Source organism: Coregonus clupeaformis, unplaced genomic scaffold, assembly GCF_020615455.1.
Source record: "Coregonus clupeaformis isolate EN_2021a unplaced genomic scaffold, ASM2061545v1 scaf0153, whole genome shotgun sequence".
NCBI classification, from domain to species: Eukaryota; Metazoa; Chordata; class Actinopteri; order Salmoniformes; family Salmonidae; genus Coregonus; species Coregonus clupeaformis.
Window position 1 is genome coordinate 156,400 of NW_025533608.1, and position 24,601 is coordinate 181,000.

Below are 24,601 nucleotides of genomic sequence, written 5' to 3' on the forward strand. Positions count from 1 at the left end.
CCCCGCCGCCTTCCCTTCTGGTGGATGGTCGAAGACAGCACGGAAGCGGTGGGAGAACTCCGCATAGGTGACTGTGGCGGCGTCTATTCCCCTCCATTCGGCGTTGGCCCACTCCAACGCCTTGCCGGTGAGACAGGAGATGAGGGCGGAAACGCTCTCGTATCCCGAGGGCGCCGGGTGTATGGTGGCAAGGTAGAGTTCCACTTGTAATAGGAACCCCTGACACCCGGCAGCGGTGCCGTCGTACGCCCTCGGGAGCGAGAGCCGAATCCCACTGGGTTCCGGTAGTTGGATGGGCGGGCTGTCCGATGGTGATGGTGTGATAGGTGGGGGTGTGGGTACCCCGCTGGTTTCCCATCGATGGAGGGTGTTCATTACGCGGTCCAAGGCGTGCCCGATCTGGTTGATTCGATCCTCTTGACCGCGAAGACGCTCCTCCATGATGTCGGTGGGTGCTCCTGCTGATTCCATATGTGGTGTGTAATTCTGTCAGGAGTTGCTATGGTAGGTGTGGTGTGGAATCAGGCGCAGGAGGCGGAAGTAAAGTCCAACAAAATACTTTAGTAGATATCACAATAAATATCCAAAACCAGCCCGGAGGCGAGAAAAGCGCGCACAGGCGTATACAAACGGGCGCAATCAACAAGTGCGTAATCTACTCCTAAAACACAAACAAGGAGGAAAGCACAAAATAGCGCACCAAAATACATGCAGCGCAGCAACACGACATGGAACAATTACACACAACACCTAACTAACAACAAGGAAACTAAATAGGGTGCTAATTAAGACATAACACAAAACAGGTGTGACAAACAGACAAAACCAATCAAACAAGAAACATAGAGCGGTGGCAGCTAGTACTCCGGAGACGACGACCGCCAAAACCTGCCCGAACAAGGAGGAGGGGCCGCCTCGGCCGAAACCGTGACAACGAGGCTCATTTGTATTTCTTGTGGTGCAGGAAAATTCTCAGCAACAACAGAGTGATTAAATAAAGATACGACACATTGTTAAAGAATGCAGGGGGAAATCAACCTTACAATAACATCAGCATTACTTCCTCCTGCATTTTTGTATGAGCGAGAACATTGTTTTTTTGCATATTTTTGATACTGAATGTTATCAGATCTTCAACCTAATATAAGATAACAATTCCCCCAAAAAAAAAACCCTCAATAACTTAAAGTGGTTATCCGACTGGCTATAAGGTGAATGCACCAATTTGTAAGTCGCTCTGGATAAGAGCGTCTGCTCAATGACGTGAATGTAATAACTGGATGTGCCAGCTTTAGCTGCAATTACTGCAACCAAATACTTCTTGTGGTTGCTTTTCAGTCTCTCATGTCGCTGTGGAGGAATTGTGGCCCACTCTTGCATGCAGAACTACTTTAAATCGGCGACATTTGTGGGTTTTCAAGCATGAACTGCTCGTTTCAAGTCCTGCCACAACATCTCAGTTGGGATTAGGTCTGGACTTTTCTTTATTTTGGAATATAATACATTTCATTCTAACATAATTATTGAGACAAACAGGCATATGAAATGCCAATTTCATGATATCACTGACAATGTGGTGATGAAATTTGTAAAAATTGAGCAATTCAATGTTACATTCTATCGAAAATGATCAGATTTATATGTCTGTGTCTGACAATGGGTTTGGTCATTGTTAAATTTAAGGAATACAGTAGCGTTATCAAAGGAAATAATATTTATTTTATTTAGCAGACACTCTTATCCAGAGCAACTTACAGGAGCAATTAGGGCTAAGTACCTTGCTCAAGGGTACATCTACAGATTTTTCACCTAGTCGGCTCAGGGAATAGAACCAGCGACCTTTCAATTACTAGCACAATGCTCTTAACCACTAAGCTACCTTGCCAACTATTCACCTAGATATGATGTTGCCTAGCCTTTGTAAATGGAAGACTGGATTAAACACAATGACCTTCATGGGGGGAAACACGTCAGAAAGAGGAGCATTATCCTTCCCTGCCAAACACAAGGAAGAGACCAACAGAATGATCTACATGTTGACAACTGTTTCAAATCAGTTACTTCTACTGCACATTTTCTTCCTCCGTGCTTATAGCCGTCCTCCAGTGATTGTTGAACTTTTACTGTTCAAAAGCGATATCCCAAGTAAAATAAAATAAAGTACACACACTAAAGGGCCCCCCCCCCAAAAAAAAATATGGGTGGAAAATATTGTTTTGTACTGCAAACATCGAGGAGTAGGACATACAAGGAGTTGGTTTGATGGAAAGTCGTGATGTCATCGGCCCCCCGCACCCTTGCTTGGGGAACAATAGAGAACCAAAGAGTTTAGGCCCACCCCACCACTTGTGCCGTGTCATGAGGATACCTGGACCAGCTATTGAGACGTGCCTTTTGTTAAGGAAGTCTTTTTTTATTATTTCAGTCAGTCAGTCAGCAGATGCTCTTATCCAGAGCGACTTACAGGAGCAATTAGGGTTAAGCACCTTGCTTAAGGGCACATAAACAGATTTTTCACCTAGTCGGCTCGGGGTTTAGAACCAGCGACCTTTCGGTTACTGGCACAACACTTTTACCCACTAAGCTACCTGCAGCCCTGATGTGTTAGATTTCTATTGTATTTTTTTTGATTGGCATCCCTAATGTCACAATATGCTGTCAGTTTTGTTCTAGCCAAACTACTCTTGCAGGAAGTAGAGATCAGGTTTTGGCAGTTAAAACGAAAGCATTGACAATACACTTTGGAAAGAAGCCAGTGAACTGATTGGTCACCGCTCCCTCACATCACCTTATATAAGTGCCCCACAGTCAAGACTAAATATTCTAAGTGTGCACCACGGATTCTAAGACAAACTACTCCTGAACGTCTGAATATTGCACTATAGACACAGTGTATATATATATATATATATAACTTGGTGTAGCTCTAGTCATATATTTATTACGAAATCATAAAATCAACCAATAAGACATTTTTAAAATCAACAGAATTTCTACTTCACAATATTGGGTAAGTATTTGAAATATTCATTATAATAAGCCACATTTTTTCTATTTTCCCAAAAGGTTTTCTGTAAACTCATTTTGAAAGGCATTTTCTGTCAATCATATAGAAAAGTGTCCTTAGGGCATGCATTATTTCAGTACAATGCCTTTAAAATGATGCACAAAGTTATTTTATAGAATATCTCAGATACCTTATTTTGTTTTTTTTTAAGGCCAGCCACCGCAGGCTGAAATGACATTTTTAGATCTACCTATTAGGGCTCTACAGTGTGCTTGAAATAGGAAAACCGCACACTCTAGGAGCTCAGATGCAATAATTTAATATCCTAATAACCAACGCTTCGACAGAAAAGCTATCTTCATCAGGGTATAATGACAAACACTGCGGGTCACTACATTTACATTTACATTTTGCAGACGCTCTTATCCAGAGCGACTTACAGGAGCAATTAGGGTAAAGTGCCTTGCTTAAGGGCACATCGACAGATTTTTCACCTAGTCGGCTCGGGGATTAGAACCAGCGACCTTTCGGTTACTGGCACAACGCTCTTACCCACTAAGATACCTGCCGCCCTAGAACCAGCGACCTTTCGATTACTGGCACAACGCTCTTTACCACTAAGCTACCTTGCCAACTATTCACCTAGATATGATGTTGCCTAGCCTTTGTAAATGGAAGACTGGATTAAACCTAATGACCTAGTTTACATAGTGTCAAAGGACACACGCAGGTTTCTGTAATCAAGGCCGGGATGTGGCCTGATAGCAATGGTTAATTCACAGATAAACAGAACATACAAAAAAAAACATGGATAGCACACGATCATAGATACAACTTGGCTACAGTGTGCTACCATTTTGGGGTCATATGCTCCCACAGATGTTGCTGTGCTACCTGAAATTCAAATTTGGGAGCACCAGTGCCCCTAGAAAATTAAATTGACCCATGTATTAATTGTTGTAATGATTTCTTCGCCTCAGTACTATGCAAACATGTGGAGACACAGAAACAAAGGAAAAGGGAGATGAGCTTCAAAGTAACTAGGATATATAGGTCCAATGTAGGCTACATCTCAATCTTTAAAAATTGTATTCTGGTGCTCCAATGGGGTTTAGGAGCAATCTGCAATTGCTACATCCATTTTTGGACTTATAAATTAATTATATAAACCTATTGATTCTTGAAGAGTATAACTAATGAATGCCCCATGAGCTCAGTTCAAATTTCGTACCCAATCAGAAGCAAAGCTTTTACCCCCAAGCCATAGGACTGCAGACTGCTGAACAATTAATTAAAAGGCCAGCCCCAGCCCCCCCCCCCCCCTTTTACACTGCTGCTACTCTCTGTTTATTATCTATTATAGTCACTTTACCCCTACCTACATTTACAAATTACCCCGACTAACCTGTACCCCCGCACATTGACTCGTATATAGCCTCATTATTGTTATTTTATTGTGTTACTTTATATATATATATATATATATATATATATTTTTTTTACTTTAGTTTATTTTGTAAATATTTTCTTAACTCTATTTTCTTAAAACTGCATTGTTGGTTAAGGTAAGTAAGCATTTCACGGTAAGGTCTACACCTGCCGTATTCGGCGCATGTGACAATTAAATTTTGATTTGATTTGATTTATAGCCTCAACGTGGTTCAAACTATAATGTTGATATCATGGATGGTCAGTCTTTGCATCCATAGCTCAGTCTATGAATTGGAGTGTGGTTATATTTCTCCAGAACCATTCCCTAAGCCTTTTACGGGATTGTCGCTTTAATACCTCACATATTTTTTTTTTACTGTGCTCATACATTTCTATCTGTGTTCCTACATTGTTCAATGTAGGAGCATGTGCTCGCCATAGAGCCCTGCTTATACATTTCGAGATTTGGGGGAATTTTGGTCCTGTAATAATATGAGTACTTTCAAAAAGAAACATAAAAATGTCAAAAACTTGATATAAATGTATTTTTTTTATTTAATTTATCATACTACCGTCACCAAAATGTCATGCATTTTAACCCCTTTAAAATGGACATACATCGTTTCAAAGCTCACTACATTGAATCCCAAATCATTTAAAAGCCAATTTCATAGAGAACGTAACAAACTGGACTATATGTAGTAACTTACTTTGAAAATATGGTGATTGGGTCTAAATCAGGCGTTAGGCGAACGGTAGTCTAAATTCAGTATTGAACTGCCATTTCACGAAAGTCACTCTTCCCACAGGCCAAATAATTTTTCTCAGCTTCAGAAGCATCTACATTCACTAAAGTTTGTGCGATTATCTTTAGATAACGTCGGACTTTTACTGAGGGAATTGTTTATATGTGTGATGAGTGTGATTAGAAGGAGTCAGGCGCAGGAGGGTAAATCACCGAATACAGAGTTTATTCCGTCGTACACAGTTGCGCTGGATAGCGACCACAAAATACTGGCACAGGGGAACAATCTAACCCGGCAATACAAGGTACGGGTAGCTCCAACCAAATACACACAACTCACGTAAAACAATCACCCACAAGGACAAGGGGGGCAGAGGGAACACTTATACACGGACTAATGAGGGGATTTACGGTTTATGCAAATATGTGCATATTTAATTAGATATCGTTTCATTTTTCCTTTAAAATACAATATTCAGAAAATGTGTAATACAAAAAGTATTATATTTGTGTTTACATTCAACTGGTAAAAGTTGATTGTGATATGATTAAGGGGGGGAAATGTACCTATTAGGATAGGATAACTGCAGAACTCATTTAGCTTTAGGCTGTCTCAATTAATTATTGTGGAATTGTTCTATATCTTAAGCTATAGCTACAGTGATTGAAACATGAGATGCAGTAAGAGAACCGTCAATTGATTTACAATCGTATTGCTAATTTGTATGTGGTTTAATAGGTTTGTGTGGTTTGAATCCAATGGTTGGGGATATTAGTGAACCGTAATGATAGTGATTAAGCATCAGTGATCATCCTAATTTCATATTGGGTATTTTGATATACAGTGCATTGGGAAAGTCTTCAGATCCCTTGACCTTTTCCACATTTTGTTACGTTACAGCCTTATTCTAAAATGGATTGAATAATTTTTCCCCCCTCATCAATCTATACACAATACCCCATAATGACAAAGCGAAAACAGGTTTGTAGAAATGTTTGCTATTTGGTAAAATACGCTATTATGCAGTGCGACTTAGTTTCACTAACTAGTTTCACTAACTAGTTTCACTTTTATCTAAGTGGTAAACAACCACATATCACAGGCAAGGGCACTCTCCCAAGAAAAGGAGCCTCAAATAACCTTTTGGGGTTCAAAACGATTGCCACTGTGGGGGAACTTTTTCAGTTCCAAATCAAATCAAATTGTATTCGTCACATGCTTCGTAAAACAACAGGTGTAGACTAACAGTGAAACGCTTACTGACGGGCCCTTTACCAACAACACAGAGAGAAAGAAAATAGAGAAATAATAGAAAAGTAAAACATGTAATAATAAAAGTAATAATAATAAGCACAATGAGTAACGATAACTTGTCTATATACAAGGGATGCCAGTATCGAGTCGATGTGCAGGGGTACGAGGTAATTGAGGTAGATAAATAATAAACAGTAGCAGCAGCGTATGTGATAAGTCAAAAAAAAGTTAGTGCAAAAATGGTCAATGCAGATAGTTAAATAGTTAACCAAATAGCTACCCGGACTAACTATTTAGCAGTCTTATGGCTTGGGGCTAGAAGCTGTTCAGGGTCTTGTTGGTTCCAGACTCGGGGCTTCGGTACCGCTTGCCGTGCCGTAGTAGAGAGAACAGTCTATGACTTCAGTGGCTGGAGTTATTAGACAATTATTGACACCACCTGGTGTAGAGGTCCTGGATGGCAGGGAGCTCGGCCCCAGTGATGCACTGGTCCATATGCACTACCCTCTGTAGCGCCTTGCGGTCGGATGCGGAGCAGTTGCCATACCAAGCGGTGATGCAGCCAGTCAAGATGCTCTCAATGGGGCAGCTGTAGAACTTTTTGAGGATCTGAGGACCCCATGCCAAATATTTTCAGCCTCCTGAGGTGGAAGAGGCGTTCTCTTCACGACTGTGTGGGTGTCTGTGGACCATGATAGATCCTTAGTGATGTGGACACAGAGGAACTTGAAGCTCTCCACCTGCTCCACAACACATTTCTGTTGCCTGCTACGGGACGTTTGCTATCAAGCTATCAATGTGCATAATATCTAACATGTGGGGTAAGGGAAAGAAAGACGAAACGCTTATGCATTCAGACAGAGTGACAGCAAACTTGGTTGCCCACTGCAAGTTAGGACACATCATTGGGACACACAGACACAGACACACATACACATACACATATACAAACCCACCCCTCCACACGGTGCTCCTAATCTGCAGCTTTTTTTGCATTGAGAACGTGCAGGGAGGTACACTACATGATCAAAAGTATGTGGACACCTGCACGTCGAACATCTCATTCCAAAATCATGGGCATTAGTATGGAATTGGCCTGCCTTTTGCTGCTATAACAGCCTCCACTCTTCTGGGAAGGCTTTCCACTAGATGTTGGAACATTGCTGCGGGGACTTGCTTCCATTCAGCCACATGAGCATTAGTGAGGTCGGGCACTGATGTTGGGAGATTAGGCCCTGGCTCGCAGTTGGCGTTCCAATTCGTCCCAAAGGTGTTCGATGGGGTTGAAGTCAGACCTCTGTGCAGGCCGTCAAGTTCTTCCCCACCGATCTCGACAAACCATTTCTGTATGGACCTCGCTTTGTGCAGGGGGTATTGTCATGCTGAAACAGGAAAGGACCTTCCACAAACAGTTGCAACAAAGTTGTAAGCACAGAATCGTCTAGAATGTCATTGTATGCTGTAGTGTTAAGATTTCCCTTCACTGGAAATAAGGGGCCTAGCCCAAACCATGAAAAACAGCCCCAGACCATTATTCCTCCTCCACCAAACTTTACAGTTGGCACTATGCATTGGGGCAGGTAGCATTCTCCTGGCATCTGCCAAACCCAGATTCGTCCGTCGGACTGCCAGATGGTGAAGCGTGATTCATCACTCCAGAGAACGCGTTACCACTGCTCCAGAGTCCAATGGCGGCGAGCTTTCCACTTGGCATTGCGCACGTTGGTGATCTTAGGCTTGTGTGCGGCTGCTCAGCCATGGAAATCCATTACATGAAGCTCCCGACAAACAGTGCTGACGTTGCTTCCAGAGTGTTGCAGCCAAGGACAGACGATTTTTACGCGCTTCAGCACTCGGCCATCCTGTTCTGTGAGCTTCGCGGCTGAACCAATGTTGCTCCTAGACGTTTCCACTTCACAATAATAGCACCTACAGTTGACCGGGGCAGCTCTAGCAGGGCAGACATTTGACGAACTGGCTTGTTTAAAAGGTGGCATGCTATGACGGTGCCACGTTGAAAGTCACTGAGCTCTTCAGTAAGGCTATTCTACTGCCAATGTTTGTCTATGGAGATTGCATGGCTGTGTGCTCGATTTTATACACCTGTCAGCAACGAGTGTGGCTGAAATAGCCGAATCCACTAATTTGAAGGGGTGTCCACATACTTTTGTATATATAGTATATTTTGCCAACATCTATTGAGGCATATTAAAACACTTTTTTTTCCGATCACGAGTATCATCCGATCCGACCATTAACTGTCAATTTACGGATACGATTACAAATATGGCCATGTCAGCGCACCCCTACCCTATAGGCTGTCTCGTCGTCGTCGGTGATCAGGCCTACCACCGTCGTATCGTCGGGAAAACTTAATGATGGTGTTGGAGTCGTGCGCGGCTATGTTCCATAAATACAATAAACTTCTCATAGTCAAAAAAGTGGCACATAACCCACTGAGTGGTACACAAAAGGCAGCACTGCAATTTTTATGGGGGGAAAAGTCATTTCACTGCTTATTTTTGTTAGAATGTTTATTTTGGTTTGGACCGTGAAATGAGGTGGCGTCAACTTTTTCTTACTATACACATTTTTACTGTGAGAAGTTTATTTTCTTTTTAGTGTAATTGCTTATGATCATAAATATTTGTGTTGACAAACACAAATATGAAAACATTCTACTGAGATTTATTTAAGACAACCAGCATTTTGGGGGAAATCAGAGGATTGTTCCAGAATATGAGCTTTGAACAAATTAAAATGTTCTAATGCAATCCCAATGGATTCTACTCCAAAAATTGTCCTTGTCCAAATTTGTATCTGTGAGGCGCAGCAGGCATTTTTAGGGAGATTTTGATGTTTGTAGTGTTATTTCTTACATGATTTGTTCAGAACGTTTCTTGCATTGCTACCTACAGATGAAAATAACTTTCGGATGTTAGATCGCTGGTCACTCACAAGCATTTCAACCAGCAATTTGACTTCCGTGAATTGGATGCTATGTTTGTACTCCCCGACGGCAGTTCAAATCAAATCAAACTTTATTTGTCACATGCGCTGAATACAACAGGTGAAACGCTTACTTACCGTGAAATGCTTACTTACCGTGAAATGCTTACTTACCGTGAAATGCTTACTTACGATCCCTTAACCAACAATGCAGTTCAAGAAAGAGTTAAGAAAATATTTACTAAATAAACTAAAGTAAAAAATAATACAAAGTAACACAATAAAATCAAAATAACGAGGCTGTATACAGGGGGTACTGGTACAGAGTCACTGTGCGGGGGTACAGGTTAGTGTTGGTAGTTTGTACATGTAGGTAGGGGTAAAGTGACTATGCACAGATAATAAACAGTGAGTAGCAGCAGTGTAAAAACAAATGGAGTCGGGGGGGTCAATGTAAATAGTCCGGGTGGCCATTTGATTAATTGTTCAGCAGTCTTACGGCTTGTGGGTAGAAGCTGTTAAGGAGCCTTTTCATCCCGGGGGCTGCTCCAAGATGCTGACGCCGGAGAAGAGGAAGAAGGAGTCAGGACCATCCACCACTTCCGAGTATATTACTCGCTAACTTTCAGTACCTGGACAATAAAGTAGATAAGCTCAGGGCGAGGATCTCCTTCCAGAGAGACATCAGAGATTGTAACATACCTGTCCATTCAGCCAGCAGGGTTCTCCATCCATCGTGTGGACAGGAAGAAAGAACTCCCAAGGAAAAAGAAAGGTGGAGGTGTATGTTTCATGATTACCTTCTCATGGTTTGATTGTGGTAACGTACAGGAACTCAAGTCCTTTGGTTCTCCCGATATGGAATACCTCACCATCAAATGCCCACCGTATTACCTCCCGAGATAATTTTCTTCGGTCATCATCACGGCCCCCAAGCCGACACCGCGACTGCTCTCAAGGAACTACACTAGACTGCAAACTGGAAACCACATATCCTGAGGCCGCATTTATTGTAGATGGGGACTTTAATAAAGGAAACCTGAGGAAAAATGTACAGAATGAATTGGGTAAAGAGTTATGAAATGTGAGACTTGAGTTGTGCCATCAGCTGGAAGACGGGCAGCCTCCCTCCCTCCCCTCAGATTCAGGTCATCAATTCAGAAAGAAAAGTATTATGCTCACTCAGCTGTGCCTCACAAGTAATACAACAAATTATCTATTACCAGCGTGATCAAATTTTTTAAATATATTTTCAAAATGGTCTGAGAAGAACAACATCAAGCGTAGCCAAGTGATGATGTATTGGGCCTATGGCCTACTGCACAAACCTCATTGCTACAGAACTGTTTTAAATTGGTTAACGTTGCACATGGTTACGTTTTTTAAAGTCATGTTTAAAAAAATTCTGAGTGATTATTGCATTTCTCGGCTTGCATTTCGACTCAGAAATTGATCTTGACTCCAAAACGACACAGGGACAAAGTGGATATATTTTAATCATGTTTACATGCTGTTTTACCCACTTCATATGTGGCTTCAGAAAGTATTCACACCCCATGTCTTTTTCCACATTTTGTTGTGTTACAGCTTGAATTTAAAATTGATTAAATTGAGATTATGTGTCACTGGCCTACACACAATACCCCATAATGTCAAAGTGGACATTTTTACTAATTAATTAGAAATGAAAGCTGAAATGTCTAGAGTCAATAAGTATTCAAACCCTTTGTTATGACAAGCCTAAATAAGTTCAGTGGTTAAAATGTGCACAACGAGTCACATAATAAGTTGCATGGACTGATTTTTGAATGACTACCTCATCTCTGTACCCAACACATACAATTATCTGTAAGGTCCCTTAGTCAATCAGTGAATTTCAAACACAGATTCCAACCACAAAAGGCCAGGAAGGTTTTCCAATGCCTCGCAAAGAATGGCACCTATTGGTAGATGGGTAAAAAAGTATTATATGTGGAGGAAGCTAGCAGGTATATATATTCATGGTATTAGTTGACCATTTTGAACAGTTGTTGTGCTTTAATCAAATCCATTTTATTGTATATTTGTGTCTTTAGATGATCATTTTCAAAGAAAACACAAGATGACTGTAAACCAAGTTATGTCAATAGTGCTCCTTCTAATGGGTAAGGGACTTGTATTCAACATAATTATACATTTTGGATTGTATATCTATGATGTCATTGTTATTATTTTAATCAAATGAATTTTCCTCTGTTTTTTGCTGAACAATAGTGGCCTTTAATATGAATCCAACAGCCGCAACCACTACAACCTACACTGATTCATCGACAACAGCTGGTGAACCCACTACAACCGTCATTGTTGCATTGACAACAACTGGTGAACCCACTACAACACTCACTTGCTCATCGACAACAGATGGTGAATACACTAAAACCGTCATTGTTGTATTGACAAGAACTGACGAACCCACTACAGCAGTCACTTGGTCATCAACAACAACTGGTGAACCCAATAAAACTGTCAATGGGTCATCGAGAAACACTTGTGAACCCACTACAGTAGTCACTTGTTCATCGACAACAACTGTTACAACTGCACCCACAACAACTGTAACTGTTCCATCGACAACTGCTGTTACAGCTGCACCCACAACAACTGTAACTGTTCCATCGACAACTGCTGTTACAGCTGCACCCACAACAACTGTAACTGTTCCATCGACAACTACTGTTACAACTGCACCCACAACAACTGTAACTGTTCCATCGACAACTGCTGTTACAGCTGCACCCACAACAACTGTAACTGTTCCATCAACAACTACTGTTACAACTGCACCCACAACAACTGTAACTGTTCCATCGACAACTGCTGTTACAGCTGCACCCACAACAACTGTAACTGTTCCATCGACAACTGCTGTTACAGCTGCACCCACAATAACTGTAACTGTTCCATCGACAACTGCTGTTACAGCTGCACCCACAACAACTGTAACTGTTCCATCAACAACTACTGTTACAACTGCACCCACAACAACTGTAACTGTTCCATCGACAACTGCTGTTACAGCTGCACCCACAACAACTGTAACTGTTCCATCGACAACTGCTGTTACAGCTGCACCCACAACAACTGTAACTGTTCCATCGACAACTGCTGTTACAGCTGCACCCACAACAACTGTAACTGTTCCATCGACAACTGCTGTTACAGCTGCACCCACAACAACTGTAACTGTTCCATCGACAACTGCTGTTACAGCTGCACCCACAACAACTGTAACTGTTCCATCGACAACTACTGTTACAACTGCACCCACAACAACTGTAACTGTTCCATCGACAACTGCTGTTACAGCTGCACCCACAACAACTGTAACTGTTCCATCGACAACTGCTGTTACAGCTGCACCCACAACAACTGTAACTGTTCCATCGACAACTGCTGTTACAGCTACCCCCACAACAACTGTAACTGTTCCATCGACAACTGCTGTTACAGCTGCACCCACAACAACTGTAACTGTTCCATCGACAACAACTGTTACAACTGCACCCACAACAACTGTAACTGTTCCATCGACAACTGCTGTTACAGCTGCACCCACAACAACTGTAACTGTTCCATCGACAACAACTGTTACAACTGCACCCACAACAACTGTAACTGTTTCATCGACAACTGCTGTTACAGCTGCACCCACAACAACTGTAACTGTTTCATCAACAACTGCTGTTACAGCTGCACCCACAACAACTGTAACTGTTCCATCGACAACTACTGTTACAACTGCACCCACAACAACTGTAACTGTTCCATCGACAACAACTGTTGTTACAGCTGCACCCACAACAACTGTAACTGAATCATCGACAACTGCTGTTACAGCTGCACCCACAACAACTGTAACTGGTCCATCGACAACTGCTGTTACAGCTGCACCCACAACAACTGTAACTGTTCCATCGACAACTACTGTTACAACTGCACCCACAACAACTGTAACTGTTCCATCGACAACTACTGTTACAACTGCACCCACAACAACTGTAACTGTTCCATCGACAACAACTGTTGTTACAACTGCACCCACAACAACTGTAACTGTTCCATCGACAACAACTGTTGTTACAACTGCACCCACAACAACTGTAACTGGTCCATCGACAACTGCTGTTACAGCTGCACCCACAACAACTGTAACTGTTCCATCGACAACTACTGTTACAGCTGCACCCACAACAACAGTAACTGTTCCATCGACAACTACTGTTACAACTGCACCCACAACAACTGTAACTGTTCCATCGACAACTACTGTTACAACTGCACCCACAACAACTGTAACTGTTCCATCGACAACAACTGTTACAACTGCACCCACAACAACTGTCACCGGTGCATCAACTGCCACCACATCTACAACGGCTACTCCTGTCACCACTACTGCCATCATCACAACCACAACCCCTGCAACTACCGCTGTTGCACTCACTGGAGTATTTGTGGTGTTCACGTCCATAGAGATATTTACCCCTGACCTATCAAACACATCTTCTGAGGGCTTTCGAACCCGAGCAACACTGATTAAAACTAAGGTGAGCCTCCCAAAACAATAAAGATGTGAATGTCCTAACGAGAGAGGTAGAATACAGTGATACAGTCAGCTTTTAAATCGACAGGAAGTTGTTTGTTTAAACTTCATTTGTTTCTTTTTTTGCCTTCCAGCTTGAACCTTTCTATCGATCGGCTTTCACCTCTTTCATCAGTTTGACTGTGATAAAATTCAGGTGATTTTTTTTGCATTACATTTTTTATGTTGATTTAAATTGATCTCACTTTCTATCTAGCTTTAACCTGTTATCTCTCATTTGTTCACAGGTCTGGATCCATCATCACTACTATGAATTTAGCATTCAACTCCTCCTCTGTCCCTAATACCACGGAGATTGGCACTGTTTTGATAAATGCTGCGCAAAACGACACAGCTTTGAACATTGACCCCACCTCAGTGATAGTCGATGACACAGGTAAACACATGTATTTATTTAATTGTACTCTATTATCAGTTAAATAAATATTTTGTGTGCCATATATTTCGTACACCACACGCCATTATCTCTACATGAACCAATAATAATTACTAAGTTGCATTCCAGTTGTATTCAGCAAATCATCTGTCACCCTAATCACATTACAGGGAAACAAACACTAATCTTATTTTCACTTGATCGTGTTTCCTTTTTCTGTTACAGCCTTAACCACAACAACTGATGAACCCACTACAACCGTAATTGATGAATCGACAACAACTGATGAACCCACTACAACCGTCATTGATGAATCGACAACAAATGATGAACCCACTACAACCGTCATTGATGAATCTACAACAACTGATGAACCCACTACAACCGTCATTGATGAATCGACAACAACTGATGAACCCACTACAACCGTTATTGATGAATCGACAACAACTGATGAACCCACTACAACCGTCAATGATGAATCGACAACAACTGATGAACCCACTACAACCCTCATTGATGAATCGACAACAACTGATGAACCCACTACAACCGTCATTGATGAATCGACAACAACTGATGAACCCACTACAACAGTCATTGATGAATCGACAACAAATGATGAACCCACTACAACCGTCATTGATGAATCGACAACTACTGATGAACCCACTACAACCTTCATTGATGAATCGACAACAACTGATGAACCCACTACAACCGTCATTGATGAATCAACAACTACTGATGAACCCACTACAACCGTCATTGATGAATCGACAACAACTGATGAATCCACTACAACCGTCATTGATGAATCGACAACAACTGATGAACCCACTACAACCGTCATTGATGAATCGACAGCAACTGATGAACCCACTACAACCGTCATTGATGAATCGACAACAACTGATGAACCCACTACAACCGTCATTGATGAATCGACAGCAACTGATGAACCCACTACAACCGTCATTGATGAATCGACAACAACTGATGAACCCACTACAACCGTCATTGATGAATCGACAACAACTGATGAACCCACTACAACCGTCATTGATGAATCGACAACAACTGATGAACCCACTACAACCGTCATTGATGAATCGACAACAACTGATGAACCCACTACAACCGTCATTGATGAATCGACAACAACTGATGAACCCACTACAACCGTCATTGATGAATCGACGACAACTGAAGAACCCACTACAACCGTCATTGATGAATCGACAACAACTGATGAACCCACTACAACCGTCATTGATGAATCGACAACAACTGATGAACCCACTACAACCGTCATTGATGAATCGACAACAACTGATGAACCCAATACAACCGCCATTGATGAATCGACAACAACTGATGAACCCACTACAACCGTCATTGATGAATCGACAACAACTGATGAACCCACTACAACTGCCATTGATGAATCGACAACAACTGATGAACCCACTACAACCGTCATTGATGAATCGACAACAACTGATGAACCCACTACAACCGTCATTGATGAATCGACAACAACTGATGAACCCACTACAACCGTCAATGATGAATCGACAACAACTGATGAACCCACTACAACCCTCATTGATGAATCGACAACAACTGATGAACCCACTACAACCGTCATTGATGAATCGACAACAACTGATGAACCCAGTACAACCGTCATTGATGAATCGACAACAACTGATGAACCCACTACAACCGTCATTGATGAATCGACAACAACTGATGAACCCACTACAACCGTCATTGATGAATCGACAACAACTGATGAACCCACTACAACCGTCATTGATGAATCGACAACAACTGATGAACCCACTACAACCGTCATTGATGAATCGACAACAACTGATGAACCCACTACAACCGTCATTGATGAATCGACAACAACTGATGAACCCACTACAACCGTCATTGATGAATCGACAACAACTGATGAACCCACTACAACCGTCATTGATGAATCGACAACTACTGATGAACCCACTACAACCGTCATTGATGAATCGAAAACTACTGATGAACCCACTACAACCGTCATTGATGAATCAACAACAACTGATGAAACCACTACAACCGTCATTGATGCATCGACAACAACTGATGAACCCACTACAACCGTCATTGATGAATCGACAACAACTGATGAACCCACTACAACCGTCATTGATGAATCGACAACAACTGATGAACCCACTACAACCGTCATTGATGAATCGACAACAACTGATGAACCCACTACAACCGTCATTGATGAATCAACAACAACTGATGAACCCACTACAACCGTCATTGATGAATCGACAACAACTGATGAACCCACTACAACCGTCATTGATGAATCGACAACCACTGATGAACCCACTACAACCGTCATTGATGAATCGACAACAACTGATGAACCCACTACAGCCGTCATTGATGAATCGACAACAACTGATGAACCCACTACAACCGTCATTGATGAATCGACAACAACTGATGAATCCACTACAACCGTCATTGATGAATCGACATCAACTGGTGAACCCACTACAACCGTCATTGATGAATCGACAACAACTGATGAACCCACTACAACAGTCATTGATGAATCGACAACAACTGATGAACCCACTACAACAGTCATTGATGAATCGACAACAACTGATGAACCCACTACAACCGTCATTGATGAATCGACAACAACTGATGAACCCACTACAACCGTCATTGATGCATCGACAACAACTGATGAACCCACTACAACCGTCATTGATGAATCGACAACAACTGATGAACTCACTACAACCGTCATTGATGAATCGACAACAACTGATGAATCCAGTACAACCGTCATTGATGAATCGACATCAACTGGTGAACCCACTACAACCATCATTGATGAATCGACAACAACTGATGAACCCACTACAACCGTCATTGATGAATCGACAACAACTGATGAACCCACTACAACCGTCATTGATGAATCGACAACAACTGATGAACCCACTACAACCGTCATTGATGAATCGACAACAACTGATGAACCCACTACAACCGTCATTGATGAATCGACAACAACTGATGAACCCACTACAACCGTCATTGATGAATCGACAACAACTGATGAACCCACTACAACCGTCATTGATGAATCGACAACAACTGATGAACCCACTACAACCGTCATTGATGAATCGACAACAACTGATGAACCCACTACAACCGTCATTGATGAATCAACAACAACTGATGAATCCACTACAACCGTCATTGATGAATCGACATCAACTGGTGAACCCACTACAACCGTCATTGATGAATCGACAACAACTGATGAACCCACTACAACAGTCATTGATGAATCGACAACAACTGATGAACCCACTACAACCGTCATTGATGAATCGACAACAACTGATGAACCCACTACAACTGTCATTGATGAATCGACAACAACTGATGAAACCACTACAACCGTTATTGATGAATCGACAACAACTGATGAACCCACTACAACCGTCATTGATGAATCGACAACAACTGATGAACCCACTACAACCGTCATTGATGAATCGACAACAACTGATGAACCCACTACAACCGTCATTGATGACTCGACAACAACTGATGAACCCACTACAACCGTCATTGATGAATCGACATCAACTGGTGAACCCACTACAACCGTCATTGATGAATCGACAACAACTGATGAACCCACTACAACAATCATTGATGAATCGACAACAACTGATGAACCCACTACAACAGTCATTGATGAATCGACAACAACTGATGAACCCACTACAACCGTCATTGATGAATCGACAACAACTGATGAACCCACTACAACCGTCATTGATGAATCGACAACAACTGATGAACCCACTACAACCGTCATTGATGAATCGACAACAACTGATGAACCCACTACCACCGTCATTGATGAATCGACCACAAATGTTGAACCCACTACAACTGTCATTGATGAATCGACAACAACTGGTGAACCCACTACAACCGTCATTGATGAATCGACAACAACTGATGAACCCACTACAACAGTCATTGATGAATCCACAACAACTGATGAACCCACTACAACAGTCATTGATGAATCGACAACAACTGATGAACCCACTACAACCGTCATTGATGAATCGACAACAACTGATGAACCAACTACAACCGTTATTGATGAATCGACAACAACTGATGAACCCACTACAACCATCATTGATGCATCAACAACAACTGATGAACCCACTACAACCGTCATTGATGAATCAACAACAACTGATGAACCCACTACAACCGTCATTGATGAAACGACAACAACTGATGAACCCACTACAACCGTTATTGATTTATCAACAATAACTAGTGAACCCACTACAACCGTCATTGATGAATCGACAACAACTGATGAACCCACTACAACCGTCATTGATGAATCGACAACAACTGATGAACCCACTACAACTGTCATTGATGAATCGACAACAACTGATGAACCCACTACAACCGTAATTGATGAATCGACAACAACTGATGAACCCACTACAACCGTCATTGATGTATCGACAACAACTGATGAACCCACTACAACCGTAATTGATGCATCAACAACAACTAGTGAACCAACTACAACCGTCATTGATGAATCGACAACAACTGATGAACCCACTACAACCGTCATTGATACATCGACAACAACTGGTGAACCCACCACAACCATCATTGATTCATCAACAACAACTGATGAACCCACTACAACCGTCATTGGTGCATCGACAACAACTGGTGAACCCACTACAACCGTTACTGGTGCATCAACAACAACTGATGAACCCACTACAACCGTTACTGGTGCATCGACAACAACTGGTGAACCCACTACAACCGTAACAGGTGCATCGACAACAACTGGTGAACCCATTACAACCGTTACTGGTGCATCAATAACAACTGGTGAACCCACTACAACCGTTACTGGTGCATCAACAACAACTGGTGAACCCACTACAACCGTAACAGGTGCATCGACAACAACTGGTGAACCCATTACAACCGTCACTGGTGCATCTACAACAACTGGTGAACCCACTACAACCGTAACAGGTGCATCGACAACAACTGGTGAACCCATTACAACCGTTACTGGTGCATCAATAACAACTGGTGAACCCACTATAACCGTTACAGGTGCATCGATAACAACTGGTGAACCCACTACAACCGTTACTGGTGCATCAACAACAACTGATGAACCCACTACAACCGTTACTGGTGCATCGACAACAACTGGTGAACCCACTACAACCGTAACAGGTGCATCGACAACAACTGGTGAACCCATTACAACCGTTACTGGTGCATCAATAACAACTGGTGAACCCACTACAACCGTTACTGGTGCATCAACAACAACTGGTGAACCCACTACAACCGTAACAGGTGCATCGACAACAACTGGTGAACCCATTACAACCGTCACTGGTGCATCTACAACAACTGGTGAACCCACTACAACCGTAACAGGTGCATCGACAACAACTGGTGAACCCATTACAACCGTTACTGGTGCATCAATAACAACTGGTGAACCCACTATAACCGTTACAGGTGCATCGATAACAACTGGTGAACCCATTACAACCGTTACTGGTGCATCAATAACAACTGGTGAACCCACTACAACCGTTACTGGTGCATCAACAACAACTGGTGAACCCACTACAACCGTAACAGGTGCATCGACAACAACTGGTGAACCCATTACAACCGTCACTGGTGCATCTACAACAACTGGTGAACCCACTACAACCGTAACAGGTGCATCGACAACAACTGGTGAACCCATTACAACCGTTACTGGTGCATCAATAACAACTGGTGAACCCACTACAACCGTTACTGTTGCATCGACAACAACTGGTGAACCCACTACAACCGTTACTGGTGCATCTACAACAACTGGTGAACCCACTACAACCGTTACAGGTGTATCGACAACAACTGGTGAACCCACTACAACCGTTACTGTTGCATCGACAACAACTGGTGAACCCACTACAACCTTTACTGGTGCATCGACAACAACTAGTGAACTTAATTCAACCATCAATGGTGTGTTGACAACAAGTGATGAACCCACTACAACCATCACTGGTGTGTTGACAACTACTGATGGACCCACTACAACCATCACTGGGTCATCAACAACAACTGGTGAACCCACTACAACCGTTACTGGTGCATCAATAACAACTGGTGAACCCACTACAACCGTAACAGGTGCATCGACAAAAACTGGTGAACCCACTACAACCTTTACTGGTGCATCAACAACAACTGGTGAACCCACTACAACCGTTACTGGTGCATCGACAACAACTGGTGAACACACTACAACCGTTACTGGTGCATCAATAACAACTGGTGAACCCACTACAACCGTTACTGGTGCATCAATAACAACTGGTGAACCCACTACAACCGTTACTGGTGCATCAACAACAACTGGTGAACCCACTACAACCGTAACAGGTGCATCGACAACAACTGGTGAACCCATTACAACCGTCACTGGTGCATCTACAACAACTGGTGAACCCACTACAACCGTAACAGGTGCATCGACAACAACTGGTGAACCCATTACAACCGTTACTGGTGCATCAATAACAACTGGTGAACCCACTACAACCGTTACTGTTGCATCGACAACAACTGGTGAACCCACTACAACCGTTACTGGTGCATCTACAACAACTGGTGAACCCACTACAACCGTTACAGGTGTATCGACAACAACTGGTGAACCCACTACAACCGTTACTGTTGCATCGACAACAACTGGTGAACCCACTACAACCTTTACTGGTGCATCGACAACAACTAGTGAACTTAATTCAACCATCAATGGTGTGTTGACAACAAGTGATGAACCCACTACAACCATCACTGGTGTGTTGACAACTACTGATGGACCCACTACAACCATCACTGGGTCATCAACAACAACTGGTGAACCCACTACAACCGTTACTGGTGCATCAATAACAACTGGTGAACCCACTACAACCGTAACAGGTGCATCGACAAAAACTGGTGAACCCACTACAACCTTTACTGGTGCATCAACAACAACTGGTGAACCCACTACAACCGTTACTGGTGCATCGACAACAACTGGTGAACCCACTACAACCGTAACAGGTGCATCGACAACAACTGGTGAACCCACTACAACCGTTACAGGTGCATCGACAACAACTGGTGAACCCACTACAACCGTCACTGGTGCATCTACAACAACTGGTGAACCCACTACAACCGTTACTGGTGCATCAATAACAACTGGTGAACCCACTACAACCGTTACTGGTGCATCGACAACAACTGTTACAGCCGGACCCACAACAACTGTAACTGTTCCATCGACAACAACTGTTACAACTGCACCCACAACAACTGTCACCGGTGCATCAACTGCCACCACATCTACAACGGCTACTCCTGACCCCACATCAGTGATAGTCAATGGCACAGGTAAACACATTTATTTCTTAATTTCCATTCTATTATCCGGTAAATTAATATTTAACACACACCAGCGCCGCCCCCAGCCCCACCCCCTGCTGCAGCAACAGAGCAGGACCATCTCTTCCTTCGCGCAGCAACTGCTCAGGTTAAAAACATAAAAAAATAACATGTATTTCGATTATCCTGAAAACATTTATATTGTAAGCTATATCTAGTGTGATGTCCTCTTGCTGCCACAATGACATGCAGATCATTTACAGTGCATTCGGAAAATATTCGGACCCCTTCACTTTTTACACATTTTTTTTTACGTTAGACCATTATTCTAAAAAAGCAAACACTGTTGTTTTTTAACATTTTGGCACATTTATTAAAAAATAAAACACTGATATGACATTTACATAAGTATTCAGAACCTTTAGTCAGTACTTTGTTGAAGCACCTTTGGCAGCAATTACAGCCTCGAGTCTTCTTGGGTATGACGCTACAAGCTTGGCACACCTGTATTTGGGGAGTTTCTCCCATTCTTCTCTGCAGATCCTCTCAAACTCTGTCAGATTGGATGGGGAGCTACGCTGCACAGCTATTTTCAGGTCTCTCCAGAGATGTTGGATCGGGTTCCGGGCTCTGGCTGGGCCACTCAAGGTCATTCAGAGACGTGTCCCGAAGCCACTCCTGCGTTGTCTTGGCTGTGTGCTTAGGGTCGTTGTCCTGTTGGAAGGTGAACCTTCACCCAGTCTGAGGTCCTGAGCGCTCTGGAGCAGGTTTTCATCAAGGATCTCTGTACTTTGCTCTGTTAATCTTTGCCTCAATTCTGACTAGTCTCCCAGTCTATGCCACTGAAAAACATCCCCACAGCATGATGCTGCCACCACCATGCTTCACCGTAGGGATGGTGCCAGGTTTCCTCCATACGTGACGCTTGGCATTCAGGCCAAAGTGTTCAATCTTGGTTTCATCAGACCAGAGAATCTTGTTTGTCGGGATCTGAGAATCCTTTAGGTGCCTTTTGGCAAACTCCAAGCGGACTGTTATGTGCTTTTACTGAGGAGTGGCTTCCGTCTGGCCACTCTACCATAAAGGCCTGATTGGTGGAGTGCTGCAGAGATGGTTGTCCTTCTGGAAGGTTATCCCATCTCCACAGAGGAACTCTGGAGCTCTGTCAGAGTGACCATCGGGTTCTTGGTCACCTCCCTGGCCAAGGCCCTTCTCCCCCGATTGCTCAGTTTGGCCGGCGGCCAGCTCTAGGAAGAGTCTTGGTGGTGCCAAACTTCTTCCATTTCCCCAGATCTGTGCCTCGACACAATCCTGTCTCGGAGCTCTACTTCCACCTCGTGGCTTGGTTTTTGCTCTGACATGCACTGTCAACTGTGGGACCTTTATATAGACAGGTGTGTGCCCTTCCAAATTATGTCCAATCAATTGAATTTACCGCAGGTGGACTCCAATGAAGTTGTAGAAACATCTCAAGGATGATCAATGGAAGCAGGATGCACCTGAGCTCAATTTTGAGTATCATAGCAAAGGGTCTGAATACTTATGTAAATAAGGTATTTCAGTTTTACATTTTTAATACATTTGCTAAAATTTCTACAAACCTGTTTTCGCTACGTCATTATGGGGTATTGTTTGTAGATTGATGAGGAAACATTTTTATTCAATCCATCTTAGAATAAGGCTGTAACGTAATAAAATGTGGGAAAAGTTAAGGGGTCTGAATACTTTCCGAATCGTCTGTATACTTTAGAAATGGTTATCAGTTTAAGTGGTTCATGTGAAATGTTTCAGGAAGCCAGGCGGTAGTATATCCCTGATATTTTATCATCCCAGATGTGAATTACATAAAAGCCCAACAATTTATGATTTTGTTGTCAATATAAGAGCAACACGTCTTGCAACTTCATAATTACAATGTCTTATAGTGTACTTGTAGCGGGTGATTTGGATGGAGTCAGGCACAGGAGGTGCAAATCACAGAATAATGGTTTATTCGGCCAATACAGCAGTTCACAGCAATGCGTAAAACAACCACAGTGCAACTTAACGGCGCACTAGGGAAAAAACTAAACACACGGGTGAATATCCCATATCCCGGCGATAAAGTACATAATGCTCCAAGACAATCACACTCAAAGACAAGGGAGGCAGAGGGAAACACTTATACCGGTACTGATGAGGGGATATGAACCAGGTGTGTGTAACAAACAAGACAAAACAAATGGAATGATGAGATGAGGAGCGGCAGTGGTTAGAAGGCGGGTGACGACGATCGCCGGCAGCCTGCCCGAACTAGGAGGGGGAGGCAGCTTCGGAGGACGTCGTGACAGTACTTGCAATTCTGTATACTGCCACACAGCCTTAAAGTGTTGTGGAAATGTCCATTTTCTTTTTGAACTTAGGTGCTCCTGCAACAGCTGTTCCTGCTACCTTGCCCACAACTACAGTCTCAAGGACATCATCACAACTGTCAACGACTACCACCACAACAACCAAAGCACCAACCACTACTACAACACCTACTACTACTACTACTACTACTACAACACCTACTACTACTACTACTACAACACCTACCACTACTACTACTACTACTACTACAAGACCTACTACTACTACTACTACTACTACTA

At 42.7% G+C, this 24,601-nt stretch overlaps 1 protein-coding gene across 1 annotated transcript; it reads left to right on the forward strand.

Moving 5' to 3' along the window:
- Positions 1-2,907: 2,907 nt before the first annotated feature.
- Positions 2,908-24,549, forward strand: LOC121559512 (mucin-2; the record flags this gene model as incomplete). The annotated part of the gene is made up of 7 exons (XM_041872747.2): positions 2,908-3,010; positions 11,463-11,531; positions 11,641-13,973; positions 14,104-14,165; positions 14,257-14,405; positions 14,631-21,977; positions 24,371-24,549. Coding segments are annotated over exons 2-7 (10,113 nt in total), but the record flags the coding sequence as incomplete, so codon positions are not given.
- Between the last annotated feature and the right edge of the window lie 52 nt (positions 24,550-24,601).